The sequence below is a fragment of the Eulemur rufifrons genome, chromosome 29, assembly GCF_041146395.1.
Source record: "Eulemur rufifrons isolate Redbay chromosome 29, OSU_ERuf_1, whole genome shotgun sequence".
NCBI classification, from domain to species: domain Eukaryota; kingdom Metazoa; phylum Chordata; class Mammalia; order Primates; family Lemuridae; genus Eulemur; species Eulemur rufifrons.
The window spans coordinates 50,575,488-50,597,912 of NC_091011.1; the positions used below are offsets into that span (position 1 = coordinate 50,575,488).

Here is a 22,425-nt window from a genome sequence, read left to right on the forward strand (position 1 = left end):
AGATGTTAGCACATATCCTCTTTCTTTTCAGAGCACCATCATTATACTTAATGACATCTAAGCATTGAAAAAAGACACAGGAATTCTAAGTTTCTGCATGTAAACTGATATTTTTTTTAAAAAGCATAATCTATAGCAATTATAGTTTATCAACACTAGAAATGCTAAAAAACTGAAGGTTCCCAGTTTCTGGTTCTCTGGCTCTAATGCAAACCTTTCCCACACAGAAACTAGATTCAGCTGACTTGTCTGATAAATATTCAAGGCAGCATAGTATAAAAGGAAAAACAAAAGTTTTAAAACCACGGATATTTGGGCTTGAATTCTGCCCATATAGCCTTAACTATAACATAAATATGATTTAAATAAAAATTATTAATATAAGTAGAATTTCCCTTATTAGTTACAAAGGCTCAATATAATATTTTTCCTACAAAAAGCAGATTCTCTATGTATGTTATAAATTAAATAAATACATTTTCTTCTGATGTTAGACATAGATGTTTTATGGTTTTTAATTTATTGAAATGTTAAATTATTTTTAATATTAATTTTGAGACTAGATCTGGAATATAACAGATTTGGTTTTATAATTACAAATACTAAGATTTAAAAATCTCAAAATCAAATGTTAAATTTGAATCTTGGGGGAATATTGTTTTCCTGTATTCTTTTAAGGACAATCACTATCCCTGGAGAAAATGGACAATAAATCATTTTACTTAGCTAAAAACAAAATTTGTGCATTATATAAATTTTCTATCTTTTACAAAATATTCTCAAAACAGTATGCATTTTGGAAGTTTTAAAACTATTTTTGTGAAATATTTTTTTAAGCGAAAAATTAAAGATTACTTTGGGAAAATAAGTATCAAAAAATATTAATGTCATTTAACCTTCACCCTTCTATTTTTTTTATTCAAACACTGGAAGAGATGAATTTTTATTTTTCCATTTCCACATTAAATTAGAATAGCTCCATTTAAAGGAAAGCAAATTCTACTGCTGAAGCTTCTCATGCACTAGGGTAGATTTTTAAAAATTAGTGAAGATGGTTCTTTAATTCAACTTTCAACCTTAGTTTAGAAACATCCAGTTATTATTCTTCACTAGAGAGAATTATCTCATTTGATAAGCATGTCTACTATGTACTAGATGCTGAATAAACTATGATTCCTGCACTTGAGAAATTTACATTCTAGTAGAAGACAAAAGATAATTAGATTACAGCATAATGAGTTCCATATTTATTTAAATAACCTATTCCACAAAAGACCTGAGATTGCTTAGGAGGGGATATAAAATACAATCATTTGATTAGCATAAATTAAAACTGGAAAGGAAGATGAAAAATGTGAGAACAGCCTTCCTAGGAGGATGGAGTAAATAGTGATAGAGCATCACTCCCACAGAGTACAACTAAAAAAACTGGAGCGGGGGTGGGGGGAGTTACAGAAATCATTTGTTTGAAAGCTGCAGAGAATTGCTGACATAATAAGAACTGGAGAGGCTAAGATACCCGAGAAGGGGTAACCTCATAAAAGTAGATCACTTCTACAGCTGCTTTTAAGCAGGAGTGTCTATCAATTCTAGGTGCTGGCAATGTCTGGCACCCACAGAAGGCTGCTGGTGGGGTCAGCAAAATACAGAAAAGCTTCTGAAGGAGACTTGGGAAGGTCTCAAACACTTTCCTTTCATCTGGGACTGTGTAGTACAGGAGACTAAAATCCTATACTAAAGTCTCTGAAAAACAGAGCTATGTATCTGGTAGTTCCAGAGACAAAACAATACTTTAGGACCTGCTGGAGGAAGGATGCTAGAAAAGATACCAAATCTAAGCTGAAAACCCTAAAGGTCCAGGGGCAAACTACAGGATGCCCAAGACTAATCAGGGTTGAAACCCAGCCTGGATTCAGCCCAGTCCCTGACTGGATGGAAGTGATTAGCCACCACTCTATCTTCTGGAGAAAGATTAATACTAGTAAAGGAAAGTGAGCATTAACCTCATTGGCCATGGGCACTAGTATGCTCTTGGCCATGTTCCTCTAAAATAGAGTGGTACATTCCATCTGTTTACTCCACTGTGGTGTCTTTCTACTATACGTCATATTCTTATGAACATTCCAACACATCACGAGATTGCCTAGTGGTTAAGCGTAATGGCACTGAAAGAACATCAAAAATGGTAAAGAAAACTTTAATAAATATTATGTGGTATTCTATTTAAAAATTATCTAGACATGACAAAAAAAGAAAAGAGAGGAAAGAAATAGATCATAAAAGCAGATGTAAAGACGATTCAAAAGTTCTAAAACAATTAAAACCTTTAAAATAAATATGATTAATATATTCAAGACAACAGAGGAAATGAAGGACACAACAGATAAAAATATATAGGTTTTGGCCAGGCATGGTGGCTCACACCTGTAACCTCAGCATTTTGGGAGGCCAAAGAGGTAGGATCACTTGAGGCCAGGAATTTGAGACCAGCCTGAGCAACACAGTGAGATCCCATCTCTACAAAAAAATCTTAAAAATTAGCCAGGCACAGTGGTGCTCACCTGTAGTCCCAGCTACTTGGGAGGCTGAAGTGGGAGGATCACCTGAGCCCAGGAGTTCAAGGTTGCAGTAAGCTGTGATCACCCCAGTACACTCCAGTCTGGGTGACAGAGTGAAACTCTGTCTCAAAACAAGAAAAATAAAGTAAAAAAATTTTTAAAAGATATATTTTTTAATCAGAGGATTGGAATCTGTTAAAAAATGAATCAAGTAAAAATTCTGAAACTACCTAAAACTAAAAACTCATTCAATAGATTAAATAGCAGAACAGACAAAGCAGAAGACATGATTAATGAACCAGAAAAGAAGTCAATAGAAAACATACAAGCTGAAGTATACAGAGAAAACAAAATAAAAAACACATAAAAGAACATAAGTCAAGTGAGGCCTGGTAAAGTTTAACATAAATGTAATTGGAGTGTAAAAAGACAATGGCCAAAAGTTTTCTAAAACTGATGGAAGGAAAATAGAAAGAAAAAATATGTGGATAAATATAAATGTATATTTCCTGAATATCTAGTGTAAAACATAATAAAATAATCCTGAAGAATTTAAAATATAGAAAGATTTTAAAAGTACATTTTATTATAAGGGGGAATAAGTGGTTCTATTATTATTGGAGAAGTAGTAAAAGCTAGAGTTTGCATTAGACTATAATAAACTTACAGTTTGCATTAGACTGTAACTGCCAAAAGAATAGAAATCAAGTATACACACACACACACACACACACACACACACATATATAAAGAAAAAGAATGTATGACTGACAAGTTCACAGAGTTAAAAATTGGAATAGTGGAATAAATGGAACTATAAAAAATACTAATGTATAAGAAGGGAAAACAGTGAACATAAAACAAATAATAAGATAGTAACTATAAATCCAAATATAATAACAACATTAAATATAAATGGACTAATTACCCGCAATAAAAGACTAGGATTATCAGACCAAGTAAAATGCAAAATTCAATTCTATCCTGCCTACAAGAGACACTTTAAATATAAGGAGCCAGAAAGAGTGAAAGTGAAAGTGAAAGATGGAAAAAGAGACGACATACAAGCACTAACTAAAAGAAAGCTGTTGGCCCAGTGCGATGGCTCACACCTGTAACCCTAGCATTTTGGGAGGCTGAGGGAGGAGGACTGCTTGAAGCCAAGAGTTTGAGACCAGTCTAAACAACATAGCAAGACCCTGTCTCTACAAAACATATAAAAATTAACTGGGGATGGTGGTACATGCCTGTAGTCCCAGCTACTGGGGAGGCTGAGGCAGGAAGATTGCTTGAGACTGGGAGTTCGAGGTTACAGTGAACTATGATGACACTACCATACTGTAGCCCAGGCAACAGAGTAAGACTTTGTCTCAAAATAAATAAATAAATAAATAAAAGCTGTTGCAACTATATTAATAGCAGACAAAATAGACTTTAAGGCAGTGGCATTATTAGAGAAAATGAGGAACGATTCATGATGACAAAGGAATCAAACTACTGGGAAGAAATCACAATTCTAAATCTGCATAAAACTAGTAATAGAGACAAAATATTCACAAAAAATTACAGAACTAAAAGGAGAAACAGACAAATCTACATTGACAGAGACAGACTTTAACTCATTTCTCTCAATACCAGATAGACTAAGCATACAAAAAACTAGTAAGGATACAAAAGATATGAACAATACAATTAACACACTAGAACTAACTGACATATATAGAACATGAAATCAACAATGACAGAATATACATTCTTTTCAAATGCACATGAAATATATATTGAAATTAGCCATGTACTGTATCATAAAACAAACATCAAAAAATTTCAAAAGTTTGAAATGTTTAAGAATATGTTCTCCGCATAGTGGAATTAAGTTAGAAATCAACAAACAAAAGGTATCTTAAAAACCTTCAACTGTTTTAAAGTTAAATAATACATTTTAAATAATTCATGAATTGACAGAGAAAAGTAATAAAGCCAAAAGTTGATTATTTGAAAAAATTAATAGAATTTATAAACTCTTAGCAAAAAAAGAACAGGGAAAATAGAGATTACCAATATTAGAAAAGCAAAATAGAAAATCACTACAGATCTTTCAGATAATAATAAGATATCAAGAGGATATTGAGAAAAGCCTTAACAAAAAATGATAATATAAATGAAATGGGTATGTTCCTTGAAAAATGTACTGAAACTGATACAAGAAAAAATTAGAAATCTGAATTGTTCAGTATCTATTAAATAAATTGAATGACACTAAAAGATTTCCCACAAAGACAATTTGCGGTTCAGATTGCTTCCCTAGTGAATTCTTCCAAACATTTAAGAAACAAATAATATCAATTTTACACAACCTTCTACAGAACAGAAAAGGAAAAAAAAAAAACTTCCCAACTTGTTTTATAAGACCAGATAACCTTAATGACAAAACCAGACAAGGACACTAGAAGGACAATTACAGACCAATTTTCCCATGAATATATAAAAAATTCAAATAAAATGTTAACTCAATGAATGCAAAGATATGCCAAAAAAGATAATACATCACAACTGTTTTTTATTCCAGAGTGGTTTAATATGTAAAAGTCGATCAATATAATTCACAAAAAAAAACACAACAACAACAACAAAAGGGAGAGAAATCACATTTATCTTGACAGATATCGAAGAAGCATTTAATAATACAATATTCAGCATCCACTTATGATAAACATTCTCAACAATCTGGAAATAAAAGGTAATTAAGAAAAACCTACTGCAAACATCCTACTTCATCGTTAAAATTTTGAATGTTTTTTGTGACACTGTGTAAGTGGTCCTAGCCACAGCAGTAAGATGAGAAAGAAAAGGCAGAAAGATTGAAAAAGGAAGAAATAAAAAAAGCAGATGACATTACTGTGTACTTATAAAATGAAGAAAAAAACTGCAGAAAATCTGTTAGAATTAACAAGTAAATCTAATAAGACTGCTAGATATAAGACCAATATCTTAAAAAGGTCAAGTTTATGCTATATATCAGAAAAAAGAAAAAGAAAATCAAAAGTTTTTAATGATTTGTTGAATAAGAACATATATATATGCAAGAATGAGCCTACAAGAGGTAAATATCTATATATTCAAAACTATAAAACATTCTTGAGAAAATTCCAGAATATTTAAACATATGAAGAAATATATTAGGTTCATGGGTTGCATATAAGTCTTAAAATTGTAAAGATGGAAGTTTTTCCAAAATTGACTTATAGATTCAGTGCAAACTTAGTAAAAATCTCAGAAAAAAATTTTTAATGGAAATTGACAAGTTGTTTCTAAAATTTTGCTTGCAAAAGGCCAAGAACAGCCAAGACAATCTTGAACTTTAAGGCTAGAAAACTTATATTGTCAAACACCAAGATATATTTATTAAATTGTATGATATTAGCTCAAGGATAGACAAATGGATCCTTGGAACAAAAGGGAGAGTCCAGAAACAAACCCACCAATGATTTAGTTAACTGACTTAAGATAAATGTGACACGTGAGAGCAGTGGGGAAAGCATGGTCTTTCCAATAAATTATACTAGGTCAACTAATTTTCTTTCAGGGAAATAATCTTGATCCCTATACATCACACTATAAATAAAAATATACTACAAATGGATTATTGATATAAACAAAAAAAAAAAACCTCACGAAGTTTTAGAAGAAAACAGGAGAATATTTTCATTAATTTGGAGTAGGCTGACCTCTTAAATATTTCACAATGAGCATTAACCATGAAGGAAGTTTATGGACTACTTTACATTAAAAATTTCTATTCATCAAACAAACTACAGAGTGAAAAACAAGGCCACCAAATGAAAGATATCTGCATTACATATATTCAACAAAAGATTCCCATACAGAATGTACAAAGAACTACACATCAAACAAAAAGTCAGAGACCCAAGTTGATAAGTGACTTGAAATGTTATTTTACAAAAGAATATCTCCAAATTGCCAATAGACTTATGAAAAGGTGCTTGACTTCATTCATTATCATTATCAAAGAAATGCAAATTGAAACCACCATGTGACACCCTAACAAACATAACAGAAGGACTAAAATGAAAGAGAAAATTTCAAGCATTAGAGAGGATGTGGAACAAATGGAATTTTCATACACTGCTCACTGGTACATACGTAAGTTGGTACATCTCCTTTGGAAAACTGTTGTCAGTACACATACCATATGATTCAGCAATTCCACTCCTAGCTATATACCTGCCAGAAATACACATAATATATTCACCAAAATACATATTCATGAATATTCGATTAGTAGTAGTCTAAACGTAGAAACACCTCAAGTGTCCTTCAGTGGTAAAATGGAAAAAATTGTATATTCATTAAATGGAATAAGATAAAGCAATGAAAATGAATAAACTACAGCAACCTGCAACATAAAGGATAAATCTCACAAACATTATGTTAAGCAAAATAAGCTAAACACAAAAGGGTACAGACTGTATTATTCCATTCATTTTAAATTTAAAAAAGGAAAAAATAAACCATGATTTTGAAAATCAGGAGAGTAGTTACCCTTAATGGGGTAACAACGGGAAGAAAGCAAGGAGGAGGTCTCTGGGTATTTGAGTAATGTTCTTTTTCTTGATCTGGGTTCTAGTTACAACATTGTGTCCTCTTGCAAAAAATTCATGGAGCTATACACTTACATGATGTGTGCTTTTCCTAAGGAAATTATAAGTGAATAAAATTTATATTAAAAATGTGGGGGCAGCCAAGAGCTATGGCTCACACCTGTCATCCTAGCACTCTGGGAGGCTGAGGCAGGAGGATCACTTGAGGTCAGGAGTTGGAGACCAGCCTGAGCAAGAGCTAGATGTCATCTCTACTAAAAATACAGAAACTAGCCGGACATGGTGGTGCACACCTGTAGTCCCAGCTACTTGGGAAGTGAAGGCAGGAAGATTGCTTGAGCCCAGGAGTGTGATGTTGCAGTGAGCTATGATGCACTCTATCCCAGGCAAGAGAGCAAGATCCTGTCTCAAAAAAAAAAAAAAAAAGTGTGAGCATAGTGGAGCTAGGAATAAGGCTAAATGTGTTATTTATCATGATCTACATGTCTTGTAGATGTTGGCTACAGACTTAACACTAAGATTCCCAACAGTTTTATGAGAAAAAGATAAAGTTGTCAGTTATGCATTCATTTATGTCCAGTAGATATAAATAAATTAATTGCCTAGAAATACAATTGTTGGCACTAAAACCAAATATTCCTCACAGAAGTCTTCACACAAGAAGCCATTTTTAGACATAATAAACAATGTTCACGACAATAACTCCAAGACCCTCTGTGATTGTTTCTTATGATGACCCTCAATCTAGGCTGATGGAATCTTACCAATACATAACTGGGTAAAAGCAACTGGGGAATAGGAGAGCACAGAGCAATGCAGTCTACGTACCCAGCTGCTCTCTGATTATTTGGACTGAACCAGTAATATAGTTTATAAACCTGTTAAGAGTGAATAGAAGAGTAGATAAGCTTCAAACATTCCCCCTTGAATATTATCTCTCAACTGAACTTTTGACATGTAACAGATAGCAGGGAATTTAAAATAAATATCATCTAGTAAATCCCTAGGTGATAGCTATGCACTGTTGTCAATTAATATGAACCCATTTTAACTTTTGTGAATGCTGAAAAGTCTACCTAGGACTAACAGCTGAAAAGATCATATTAACTCCATTGTGAGTACTTACTAAGAAGGCACAGAGAATTCTTAGAAATGATACTGAACTTGCTCCAAAACTATTAATATATAACTCATGTGATCAAAATCTCAACCCAAGTTCTACTACATATAGAATGACTAAAAGAGCTTTACCCCAAAATATTATAATCACTACAGCCAAGGTATGAATGGACTTAAGAGGCATACTCAAGCAAATAGTAACAAGAAAAGTGAGTCACTGAACTTAAGGTTACTTAAAGGATTATGGTATAGTTTGGATATAGTTTGTCTGTTCCCACCAAACAGCATGTTGAAATTTGATCCCCAATGTGTCAGTGTTGGGAGGTGGGGCCTTGTGGGAGGCATCTGGGTCAATGCGGCAGATCCCTCATGAATGGCTTGGTGCCATTCTCAGGCAGTGGGTGAGTTCTCACTCTAGTGAGACAGGGCAATGAATTAGTTTCCTGGAAAGTGGGTTGTTATAAAGCCAGGACAACCCTTGGGGTTTGGTCCCTCTTCACATATGCCTGCTTCCCCTTTGATCTTCTCCACCATGTTTTGATGCAGCACAAAAGCCCTCACCAGAAGCCCAGCAGATGGAAGCTCCATGCTTCTTGTACAGCCTTCAGAACTGTGAGCTAAATAAATTTCTTTTCTTTATAAATTACCCAGCCTCAGGTGTTCCTTTATAGCAACACAAAACAGACTAAGACGTTTTGTATTGCCAATAATACTCAGTTACATTTCACATATCTGCATTTCAAGCATAGGCATTTTTTTCTGATTATTCAGCAACCAGAATATTAACTTTAACTACTTAAAGTCCATTCACTTAACTGAGGTCTCTGGGTTAAGTGAATGAACTCAGATAACACACAGTAAGTTATCTGCTTTCATAATTCACAACCAAATATAATTAGCAAGTCAGAATGAGAAGTGCAAAGAAAAGAACTGCTAGAAACAGAAAGAGTGTAAGAAATAACAGCTAACTTAGTAGGAAAAAACAGCAGAATGCAAAAGTAGACAAAGAACTCCAAACACATAATCTCCTGGGGCCATTGAGCAAAATGCTCTATGCATCTCAAAACTCTCCAAGGGCAGCCAGTGCACAGCAGGCATATTCACAGAAGTAGATCCAGAATAAAGTCGTCAATAAGGGTTACATTATGCCATGTACAGTCTTTTAAAGAAGGTAGGGAAATGTGTATTATTTTTTTAAAAGCAACTCACCCAAAATGTTTTAAATATTATTTATTGTGGTTTAAATTTGAGCACTTAAATCATAAGCTTCAGTTACATAGAATATTGCACTTCACAATAAATGCTGAGTAAAGTACAGTGGATGGAACAATTTTAAGCTTAACTCAAACATTAGTGACATAGAAAATATGAGCTCTTCATTCCCTCAACACACTAGAAAAATGGGGTGTGAATGTAATGTGAAGTAATACTCAAGTTCTGAAATAATATCTTGATCTATAAAAAACTAAGACAATGTACATATTATTATATAAGTACTTTAATTGCAAAATCATTTGTCTCCAGCCCACTTAACTTATCACACTGTCTCCTTAAATCTCTCTTGAGTTAATCCTTTCTGTCCATAAAACTGAAAAATTATGACTTTTTGTGGGGAGTTTCTCTTAAAGTATTGATTTAAAAGTTTGACAAATGTTATATTATTTATGCATATATATTTAACGTTTATATTTTAATAATTTTTAATAATTTTCTCATAAGATATTGAAAGAGGATCTAGAATTCAATTCTCTGTCAACAGAACTGAAATCAAAGGAATACAAACCATGAAAGTTTAAGAAGGACAAAAAAATGATTGATATTTGGTTTTCCATGGATGAAAAACACAAGTTAAAAAAATCTGAAGGACTTCAACAATTTAATTTTTCAAAGTTCTAAATGATAGAGAATGTGCAGGAAAAATACTAGTTGGTGTTCAGAGCCAAAGTCAGTGTACGAATATTTTGGAGTTGAGTGTGGAGGATTTAGAGTCCTCAGATGACCTACTTTCTCTTCACCACAATCTGTGAAAAATATGATAAAACAGGACTTATTTGCTGAAATAAGTACCATACAAATATTTTCAGTCTACAATATTTAAGTGTTCACTGGGGAAAAATACTGATGAAATAATTACATACACATACAGAATCACAATGAACTAAAATTCAATTCAGCTCTTTTCCTGACTGTCCTACTTAAAACTAAACAGCCCAATTCCAAAGTTCAATAACAGTAACAATATTGTACTTATAGAAGGCTTTAAATCTGAAGAATTGTGTTCTTATATAAGGCTTTAAACCTATACTGAGAATATGCCTAAATTGTTTAAGGGATAAGGAAAAGCATTACTGTTTAAGTATTAGTATTAATACTTAAGACACTAGAACGATATACAGTGGTAGGGTTTTGTTTTTGTTTTGTAAACTGATTTTTCCAGAACATCAGTAGAGAATCACAAAATGGAAGGCACAGTTCAAAATGTTTTTTGTTTACAGAGAAAAATGCACATGCCACATTTACCTTCTATAAACATATATCTACCACTATTACCCTGCTCATATTTGGAAAAATTCAAAACCAAATATGAACACATTTTTCTTGAACACTATTATTTATTTTAGGACTATCATTGAAGATTACCAATGATCTGCTCCAGCATTATTTTACAGATAAAACTGAAAAATGAGAAGGTTGCATGGCTTGTAAAGGGCACAAGCCAACCTAAAACCCGTTTATAGTTCTATGAAACCAGCTTCTGCCTAACTTAAATATCAAATCATCTCTGATTTGAGATATAAAAATTAAAAAATGAATTCAAAGACACATGGGCGAGATACTCAGGGTTTGGTGATCCTAAAAAGTAGCATAAATGCATAAATACTGCTTCATTCATGTCCCTGAATTCACGGTGTGGCTGCTTACAAGTACAAATGGCATATAGTCACTTTTTTCCCAAAAAGTAAAAGTCATTTAGATAAAGCCTAACAAATAGACTCCATTACTAGACATGGATAATCTATATACACCATCAACTATCTGGACATGAAGAACAGCCTTAACATTATCCACATAAATAACTACACAAATTGAAACCTAAGACAGAAATTGAAAGTTATTTTAGCTACTATACTAAATCTATGTGTAAACTGTAACAAAAGTCAGAATATATTCATTTTGCAATAGAAAACAATAATTATACAAATAAAAATAATGAAAATACAACTAGCCCAGGTAACTGTCTATGCAAATCAGTGTAATGTTACTGAAATTTCTTCAAGATAGTTAAAAATTTAATTTAAATAAAGTTGAGATACAAATCCCTTTCTTTTCCTCAACTGTCTATGATAGGGCATAAATGAACAGTTCATGATCTAAAACCAGCGAAGACAAAAACGAAGAAGCAAAACGAATGGTACCCACAACTGAATTTATTCACTTGATAAATATTTATTTAGTGTCAGATGCTATACTGGGAAGAAAGACCAAGCAAAAAGCAGACAAGATCGCTGTCCTTGTAGACTTTAAGTCTAATGGAGCTTTGTGAAACACTTTACCTCAAGAATCACTGTATATGTTGGAACTCTCCTCATGTTTTTTTTTTAAAGTAATTCTTTTTAATATCTGGAAATTACAGTTAAGAAAATCAGCCTTGCTTAATGTTCTATTTACCTAACTTTAAAAATAGCCTAAATTTAAGAAAATTTAATAAAGCCTAATTCCCTCAAAAAGTTGTATCCTAGACGGCACAAATGGTAAATTAAGATTCCATATTACTTTACTATTTAAAACTCAGAGTGTCATAACTGTCAATGAGGCAGGTCTGCCTGTTAGACGAACATTTGTAATAATCCAAGCTAAAAAACAAAAAGTCACTTAAAGTTATTGAATATAAGTCCTAATATAAATATCTGTATTCCACTTAAGATGCTAGACATATTTTTACACAAGAGAAACCAGAAAAAAAAAAAAAACCATACAGATATAAATTGAAAAGGAGGAAAAGGTTTCATAATCCTCTAATTCTTAGAGGATTATCACCAATGATTATCACTAATGATTCCTGGGGTTTGATGGAACAGTGATATTAAAACATCTAAATGCTTCAGAGAAGTTCCTAAGTAATGGATGCCTAGGATTTCAATTTTTCTTAATACCTAGATGTAAGACTTAAAGAAAATATATCAGTACGTTAAAAAACAGTTATGTCTGAACACTAGGCTTATTATACATAGCAATTATTCCTTTACTGTTTCTATGTTTTATAAAGTAAGGGAGTACTTTATAGTTAGAAAACATTTAAGGAAAGGCAGACCTTCGAATAAATAAATCATTGACACGAAAACCAGGTATCCTCCACAGTTCCACTCAATAACTGCAGAAACAGCACTAGCACTGTAGTTTAGAAGTGGATAGTATACACACACATACACACAGGCTGGCGTGTAGTAGGCACTCAATATTTGTGGAATAAAATGTGTGAAGATATATGTAAACAAGCCAAAACAACGAAATGCATTCCGATTTGGGGCAGCACAGTAAACAATCACAGTAATGACTATTTTACCAAAAGCTGGCTGACAGTTTAATATGCACTAAATGAATGAGTTCTTCCTCCTGGTCCTCCTGTTTTACTTTGAAATTAGACTATACATTCAAAACAAATCTTCCCCCAGCCCCGCCCCAAGCCCTACCCTCAGGTGCCTCCAGCACTGGAACTGATGGGAAGTCCAGGACCTCAGCGGTGCCCAGCCCCGAGCCCCTCTCCAGGGCGCTGGGCGCCCGCAGACACGCCCAGCGTGGCAGAGGCTGGGGGCACACTCCCTAGTCCCCGGGACCCCCAGGGACCCGCGCACACGCCCAGAGCTCTCAGCCCGCGGCGTCGGCGGCCCCCTCCCCTCTCCCTGGGCCGCCGTACCTGCACACGGTGATCAGGTTCCTCCTTTCCACCGCAGCATTGCGGGCGCTCAGGCTCTTCTTGCAGCCGCCGCCGCGGCTCCCGCTCAGGCCCCCCAGGCTCCGGGAGGCCATGGCGGGCTAACCCCCGCGCCCCCTTTGTCTCGTGCAACCCTGCACGCCGCCCCGCCACCTGCTTGCCTGGCCTCTCACTCGGTCGCTACAGTGGAGGCAAGGGAAGGACGTAGGGAAGGAGCGGGGAGGAAGGGAGGGTGTGCAAGACAGCGGGGGAGTAGCGCCCGGGGGCTGACGGCTCCCCTCGGCACCCCAGCGCCACACACGCACGCGCTCGCGCGCACACACGCACGCACCACCTCTGCCCTCCCGCGCGCCGCCGGCCGCCGGGCGGCGCGTGCGGGTCGGCGTCGGGCGCTCTGCTACTTCCCTGGGGACCTTGACAGCCGGCGCGCGCGCAAGACGGCACGCCCCGCACACCCAACCGCTCACACTCAGCGACAACTCGCGCCCCCGTTGGGGCCGCCGCGGTGAGGCCCGGGGCCTCGCCCGCGCCGCCCCGCCCTCCCTGGGCCTATCGGATCAACGCTGCACCAGCTGGAGCCAATTGCAGCGTGCGAGAGGCGGGGCCGGCCGCGCGGACCTTTTAAAGCAACGTGCCCGACGTGTGGGCAGCTGTCAAGGCGCCGGGCTCGTTCTCGCCGCCGGCGTGTTGGACCCAGTCGCCACGCAGGGATTGTGGGATGCGGGGCCCGAGGGTTCTGGAAGCCAATGACCAACCCTTGCCTGGAGCCAAGCTGTAACGGCCGATCCCCAGTCCTGTGGCTTCCGTTAGCTTCCGTGCGGAGAATGCAGCCGCGCCTGCGCCCGCACCCGACCCTGGGCCAGACAACCAAGAAGGGAGGGGGGCTTTCTTTTGTCTAACGCCTTCTTGGGGCCTGATGAACAGCTACACAATGGCCTGCAGGTGGAAATTGCCTGTAGAATATCCCTGGGGCGTTGGTGGCAGGATTTCTTGACCCTCCACCAACGTCGCCCCCACCTCAGCCTCCAGCGCTGCTTGCAACCGGGACTGACCGTAAGAACGAGGGCGGTGCGAGTGTACAGTCTTCTAGCGTCCTGGGCAGTGGAATGGGTGAGTGGCGAGATGGGCAGTGAGCCTAGGGGCAATTCGGTTTTGGCCGGAGCCTGCTGCTGCCTTAGAAAGGCCCGGAGCGCCGCCCGCCCTCCATGCCCGTGTTCGGTAGCGCCCACTTCGCAGAGCTTCTCCGCCACGCCTCCGGCCTTACCTGCGAGAGGGTCCCCGCTTCGACCCACGGCCTGTGGCACTCACCTAAGCCTGCTGTTTACCTCCCCTTGCGTCATGCCCAGATTTTAGAGTGAAATCCTTAATGACTGCTATCCCTGTGGAACCTAACAGTGCTGTGCGTAGACCAGGTTCTCAATAAATGTCCCTTGAATTTAATTTGAAGTCACATTTGGCATTATTTTTACTGAAATTTCACAGTTTTAATGGCTCCAAAATCCATATAACTTCCACCTCTGGTTTTGAAGTTTCTGTTGAAGAATGTTACATAATATATGGTTTAGTGTAAATATCTCTGTACTTACATATTGTACACAGTAATACAGGAAGTACTGTTACTCTATATCGGATCCTTTTAAAAGAGCTTTGTATAATAAAGCTGTAGGTTGGTAATTTCTGAGGTTTTTAAAATTTAAAAATCTCTATTTAAAATCATCAGAGCAAAGACCCATCTCTTTCAGCTACCAAGTGTAATCACAGTAGAATAAAAATCTATGTGGGAGGAAAAGATCTGTCTTAACTAATTTACCATGAAAGTCACACATTATTAGAAAATAATTTAGACTTTAAAATTTATCTTTCATATTAACAAAAGCAGGGGACTTTTCCATATGTGGGTGTTTATAGCTAGTCAGCACGCTTGTTCCTGAATATTTCTTGACGACTCTACTATGGCATTAGAGGCTTGTAAGGAGGCTTCCCTCTCTGGGAGCTACAACTTAAATCGTGTCTTCTTGGTAGCCAAGAATTCAGAAGTAGCCATCAAGAAACAGATACACTAGCTATGCAGGCAGTCGAAGCAAAATATTTACACTGGCAATGACAAATACTACTCAAATTGACATTGCTATTGTTTAACCAGAGATAAAAACTGCATAGGGAAAAGAGTGAAAAGCCATTAGATATCAAGAAAATTCCTAGACACCCATGTTTGATATATCTTGAGGGAGGGAGAGAACACATATGGCATTTATCAAGGAGATAGAAGTGAAAGGTCCTGTGAGAACGAGGGAAGTAAGATGTTATTCTCAAAATTGGCTTTCTAGCCTCCAGTATATTTTCATGCTATTTGTACTGTGAACTCTGAAAATTTAGTAAAACTCCATCTTAAATGATTAATTAGGTAATAATGTTATTTTTCAAACGCTACTTGGAGGAGAATTCAGTTGACATGTTTAGTACTTGCTTAACAAGATTTTGCCACAAGACAAGCAATTTTTAAAAAATTTTCTGCATGCATGTACGGCATGTCATTAAACAGCCACATGGGGGCCTTGTTTGATAAAGATTTTTCTCACTTATCCTGAGCAGTATGTCCTGGGTCTCTTTCTCTAGATTACTAATCTGGAGATTGCTTCTCAATTATGTCCATTACAAAGCATAATACTACTATAAAGCCCCATGAGTTTTCACACTACTTTTTGAACTTCTTTTGACATCTATTTCAATTCTTTATTTTATGTATTCAAGCATTTGCACAAAGGTATAATTTTTTTACATTCAGAGATGTAAAAAGACTCACAATAAAAATTATGAAAAAAGCAAATGCGTAATTTAACTTATAGGAATTCTGTTGAACCAAATGGGCAGACCATACTCATTCACCATTTCCCAATCTCCTCCTCATCATCAAAAAAGACAAAATTACATGTGTAATTTGTAATTTGAAATGACAATATAATATAAAATTCCCTCAAATATAAAATGTTATAAGTCAGACATTACCAAAACATAGTTTATTTTAGTCTCAAAGAAGTGAACTTTCTAAGAATGCCACAAACCCAGTAGCCATATACAAGAGATTAGAAAAATTGAAGACACAATTTTTTTAAAATCCATAAAGCAAGCATCACCATAAGCAAAATCAAAAGAAAAATGACCAACCGAGAAAACATTTTTCAGATTCATACAAAAGCTAATTTCCTTTGTATAAGTGTTCCTGCAGCTCAGTAAGCACTGTTTCAATGGAACAGTAAGAGTGAAATCCAAATAGGAGTAAAACAGTTGGTGGAAAGTAAAAATCATACAACGCTTTTAAAAAGTTGTTGAGAAGGAAAAGAGAAAAGGGTAGTGGTATAGGGGAATATTGAGTAGAAGGATGTTGGTATTTTATTGTTGTTGTGTTGTTATATCTCACAGAAGTGACTTGAGCACATTTTAAAGCTGATGCAATGAATCTACTATGAGGGAAGGGTTGGTAATGCAAGAGAGAGAGAAAAATGAGCAGAAGTGAGGATGCAGAAAAGTGATGAAAATTCTTTTTTTAAAAAAACAATCCATTTGAGAGTATGCCGAGGGAAGCAGAACTCTCAGGGGAGATACAGGTTTCCACTGAGAAAAGGAGGCAGAGGGACCACTGGGAAGTGGAGGTTGTAAAGTGATATCGGTCATAGAGCAGGAGTTCAGACGGCATCATGCAATGGAGTGCAGACAGGGTCATGGGCAGGGCAGTCCGAAGCATGCTGCTTCAGTAGGGTATGGATGGTCAGGCTGGCATTACCAGCTACAATAGACCCATGTTGAAGAGTACAACTTTTGTACCCCCATAATAAGCTGAAATATTAAAAAAAAAAAAAAAGTTTTACTCTTCGGATAAAAGCTGATCAAAACAAAGTGGATTTAGTCTTACAATTTCTTTGAGGAGGGCAAATATTGGCCTTCAGGTCAGAGGATTTTCTTTTCTTTTCTTTGTTTTAATCTTGGAGAGGGGTGTTAAAAACCCAGAAACTATGGGCTCCAGACATTGCGTGAATTATATTAATTAATCTCCAAAGCCATTCTCTGAAGCAGGTACTCTTGTATTCTCCCATTTACAAACAAGGAAATAGAGATTTTGAAAGGTTAAGTAACATATAGAAAGTCACACAGTAAATGGCAGAGCCAGGATTGAAATCTAGATCTCTTAGATGAAAAATCCATTCTTTTTTCCTAATGTGCTACACTGCCTTTTTGAGAATGTAGCTCCAGGTCAGGCTTAAACACAAAAACCCTGTGTTGTGCACATAGTGCTTAAGAATCAAGGATTGTACGCATTGACCACTTGTGGAATGTAGAATGTCCAGAGAATTCTGGAGCTCAGATTTCCATTTTTGATTCAGAAAATGTATGTTGAGTCAAAGGATAGGCATAATTTTAATGGATATAAATTAAATTTTTCCCTAGAGATGTTTTACTGATTTGTTGCCTATGTAAGTTAAGTTTTCTTACACCCATGCTCACTTTGGGTACCATCATTCTTTTTGCTGGTTTTCCATATAAAAGCAAAGAGCAATATCTTATTTATATTTTAACTTTGTTTTTTATTAGTAGTGAAATTGCACATTTATTTCATGTGTTATTGGTCACTTATATTTTATCTTTGGGTTTTGCCCACTCATGTTCACATTTGTGCATTGTATGTATAGCAAATACTTCTAATTTGTTGTTTGCTTTGTTTATAGTGCTGATGGAGTTAGTTTATATAGAGATGTTTAAAATGCTTTATATAAATGAATTTCTTCAATCTTTTCCTTTATTGGTTTTTCCTTTGGTCATTTCAGAAAGGCCTTTGTCACCCCAAGATTATATAGATATTTTATGGTTTCCTTTTTGTATCAAAAATAGTTCATCTGTTTGGGATATATGAAAGTGTGAAACTAGGCTATAACTTTATTTTTCCAAATGATTAGTCATTTGTCCCAATTATATTTATTAAATGATTCATCTTTTCCCTACTGATTTAAAATATAATATTAAATTTATCATGCTATAACAGTAATTTTGGATTTGTAATGAAGATTGGTGCTCATAAGAAGTCCATAGAGATAGCTAACATCAATGTTTCACAATAACTTTTTTCCAGATCTCTCCAGACATACAACAGAGATATATGTACTTAATTTTACCCGAGTGGGTTTATTCTACGCATGGTCAATATATTTTCTTAGCAATCTCTTACTATTTGTTTGTGTTTGTTGATAATGTTTTCTTCCCTACAGAAATTTTGGATTTTTATGCAAATTTTTATATTTTTGCTTTTATGGTTTCTGGGCTTTATATTGTGCTTAGAAAAGCTTTCTCTGTGCTTAGATTATAAAGGTATTTATCCATCTTTCTGTAGTATGTTTATTTTTCTCTTTCATTTGTATGTTTAATATCTATAGAACTTATCTTTATGTAAGAGTCAATTGGTGAAAGAGCCTAATTTTTCCAAATGAGCAGTAGTCATCCACTACTAGTATTAAATAATGTATCCTTTCCCATTGATGGGAAATACTGCCTTTGTCAGGAATTAAATATTTATATATATTTGAGTTTACTACGGGACTTACCATTCTCATCCATTGATTTATCATTTATAAGCTAGTGGTACCAAAATCTAGTTAAGTACCAAAACCTTATAATTCCTTTTAATATCTAGTAGGACTACTATCTTTTAATTACTCTCTTTCAGGATGTTCTTAGGTAATTCTGGAATATCCATTCTCCCATAAAAGCATAAGAATCATTTTGACACCTACCCCCTCCCCAAAAGCCTTTAAAGATTCTGATTAGAATTGCATCACATTTATAGATTAGGTAAAGTTAACATCTTTGTGATATTTGCAATGTTCTAAGACTATGGTTTGTCTCTTTATTGCCTCACATATTTTTTTTAATTTCAGTTGGTGGAGTTTTGTAGTTTTTGTCTTAGAGTTTCAAATTGGTATTATGAGTAGGGTTTTTTCATATTTCCTAACTAGTTACCATTTTTACATAGGAAAGCTATTCATTTTTGCACAATCACCCTTTTTAAATGTACTTATATTTTTAATAGATTTTTAGTTGATTCCATTGGTTTTCCAGATAAGTTGTTATAACATCTGAGTTTATTACAATAGCACTTATAACATTGACAGGCACTTGGTAAGTATTCAATAAGCATTAGATATAATTATTATGATTCCTACTATTCCTTATATTACTAAGTAATCAGAAACACTAAAATTGTCCGTGATGAAGTAAAAAAATTTACATTTTCAGATCTTGGCAAAATGATTCTAAATTTCATCTGTCAATATGAACATGCAAATATAGTCAAGACCACTGGGAAAAGAAGAGTAATGGGGGAAGATTGCTTTATCAGATACTAAAATATATTGTAAAGTGTAGAAAAACATAAAATAGCAAGGCACTAGCTTAGAAAAAGAAAGATTAATAATGAGGTTAGTGGAGCAACACATAAGCCTCTGTAACATTAAGAATTTGTTTTTGTAGCTAAAATGTATGAATACCAAGGTAATTTTTTATAACTTATCTTAGGCAACTGATTCAAATGTAAGTTCTTTTTAAAAAAAAACTTTGTCCAAGCGCAGTGGCTCATGCCTGTAATCCTAGTACTTTGGGAGGCTGAGGCAGGAGGATTGCTTGAGGTCATGAGTTCGAGACCAGCCTGAGCAACATGGCTGCCACGTAGAGAATGGTTGAAAACATTAAGTAGAAAGTGCTACACCATAATGATTTCGTAGCACTCAGATTACAAGAATTCATGACTTTCCCTAATGATTTAGGGCTCTGTAGTCTTTGTGATTGAAAGCTCTAGTTCTTGCTTTAAAACCTTAGTATGTTTCTGATAATAGGTGCCAGTACTATACAATCTCACATACTGAGCCAAGTTGTACTTTATAAAAGAAGGCAAACAATAATCAAAACTCTGTTGCCTTTTCAATAATGTGCTGTGGTTGGCCTCAAAGAAAAGGTCATATGTTCAGTGTTTTCTAACGTACAACACAGTGAGGTTGTCAAGAAACCTCTCCTTTATAATATATGGGAATCCCCACTTGTCATATACTACATCAAAGTCTGCGTTTTCTGGGCCATTGTCATCTTCTATCAACAAGAAAAATAAAGCAAGTTGGAGAACAGGTAAGAATTTTTTTGACAACTGACAAATAATTTTTAAACAGAATTCCTGAGTATAAGATTGCCTGGTCATGCTTGAACTCCCTCCCACTTAAGTGAAATTTGGCAAAAAGACCCATGTCCTCAACCATTTAAACCTACCCCAAGCCAGCAGATGTAGATAATCTTATTTTACTAATTTTGGATTCCCAGCTTGCCGGGTCAAGCAGAACTCTAACTCATGGGATAGCCTAAAAAGAATAACCCAAATGAGCTCATATCCCATTCCCATGAGCTCAACACCCCTCCCCTTGCCACACATACATATTCTCACCTACTGCCTCATCAATAAACTTGTGCAGGTTTGCTTGTTAGCTCTTAAACGAAGGAAGCAGTGAATATGGTCTACTCAGCTCTTTTCAGACCAATTCTACCTGTCCTTATCATGAGGTTATATAGTAGCTCTTAGCTCTTCCCTTCATGAATTACGTAACCTTGGGGAAATTATGCAATTTCCATGTACTTCAGTTTTCTGATCTCCAGTGTTGGGATAATGATAGTACCTTATTTCACTATTTCATAGGATTTGAGGGAAGAAACATGAGTAATAAACGAAGCTCTTAAAACAGGGCTTGATGCATAGCAAGTGCTAAAGTGTTAGCTATTATCATTAATTGTTATTCCTAGAAAAGGCACCAGAACATTGAGTCTGGTGACAGTTAGTGTCTTCAAAATTTGACTACATGGCTAGGCCAGGGCTTCATAAATTTGAGCTTAACATTGTTTTTGTTTATTTGTTTGTTTGTTTTACATAAGAAATTGTGTCAGTTCCAGATTAGACAAAACTCATCTATCCTATCACTCCTTATCACGTATCTCCTCTTCTTCTTCATAGTCTTACAACAAATGCTCTGTCATTTTTCAGGTTTGCCCAAAAGGGTATTTTGGATTATCTTTGTCCATTTTTTTGTTTGTTTGTTTGAGGCAGGGTCTTTCTCAAGCTGGTGGAGTGCTATGGCGCAATCACAGCTCACTGCAACCTCGAAAACTCCTGGGCTAAAGCGATCCTCCTACCTCAGCCTCCTAAGTAGCTGAGACTATAGGCACGCACCACCACACCCAGATGATTTTTAAAATTTATTGTGGAGATGGGGTCTCACTATGTTGCGCAGGCTTGTCTTGAACTCCTGGCCTCAAGCGATCCTCCCACTTTGGCCTCCCAAATTGCTGAGATTATAGGCATGAGCCACTGCACCCATCCTGTCCTTTTCAGATACCAGCAGGGCTTATTCTCTTACTTCCTTCAGGTCAGCTACTCAGGCACCCTATTTAAATGGCTAGCCCCTTTCATCTGAATTCCTTACCTTCTTTGTCTCTTGCTATGGCACTTACCACCCTCTCAATACTGTACGTTTCATTCACTTATTTGTTCATTTTCTATCTTTCCTCACCAAGCTTTAAACTCCATCAGGGCAAAAATTGTATGTTTAATTCACTGATACAGAATGCTGCTTGACATATAATAGATGTTCAATTATTATTTTTTTAAACAATGAAACTAGCCTCAGCTTTACTTTTTCAACTTTCTCTCTTTTCATTGACTCGTCATTTATTAAACACTTATATTCTATGTATTATGCTGGGATTACAAAAATGAGTGAGACAGCCTCTTCCCTCAAAGTGCACAGAGACTAGAAGACATAAATATGTAAACCAATAGCTACAACACATGAATACGTACTCTCGTAATGTAAGCACATGCGTGATACCTTGGAACATCAAAGGAGCATGATTAGTTTTACTTGAGCACCGGAGGTGGGAAAGGAAGGACTTGCCGAATAGGTGCCCACTGAGACGACTTTGGGAAGAACATTTCAAGTAGGGGTTCAGCATGAGCAAAGTCTGGTGCATGAAAGAACATGGTGGCTATTGGAGCTACAGCTGGGTAGGTAACACTGGCAACACAGTTGGCAAGAGAGAAGACCAAAAAGAGTAACAGAGGCCAGAATTCAGAAACCCTTGTGTATCATGAGCAGGATTTTGGATTGTACCA

The 22,425-nt window shown here is 36.2% G+C and overlaps 1 protein-coding gene across 7 annotated transcripts in view; it reads right to left on the reverse strand.

Annotated features, from left to right (window-relative positions):
* The window catches only part of RUNDC3B (RUN domain containing 3B), a 116,313-nt gene extending 102,986 nt beyond the window's left edge, over positions 1 to 13,327 (reverse strand). For all 7 annotated transcript variants that reach the window (XM_069462048.1, XM_069462051.1, XM_069462049.1 and 4 more), the window contains exon 1: positions 13,215 to 13,327. In XM_069462048.1, the coding sequence (XP_069318149.1) occupies positions 13,215 to 13,327 (113 nt within the window). The remainder of the gene's footprint in view (positions 1 to 13,214) is intronic.
* Between the last annotated feature and the right edge of the window lie 9,098 nt (positions 13,328 to 22,425).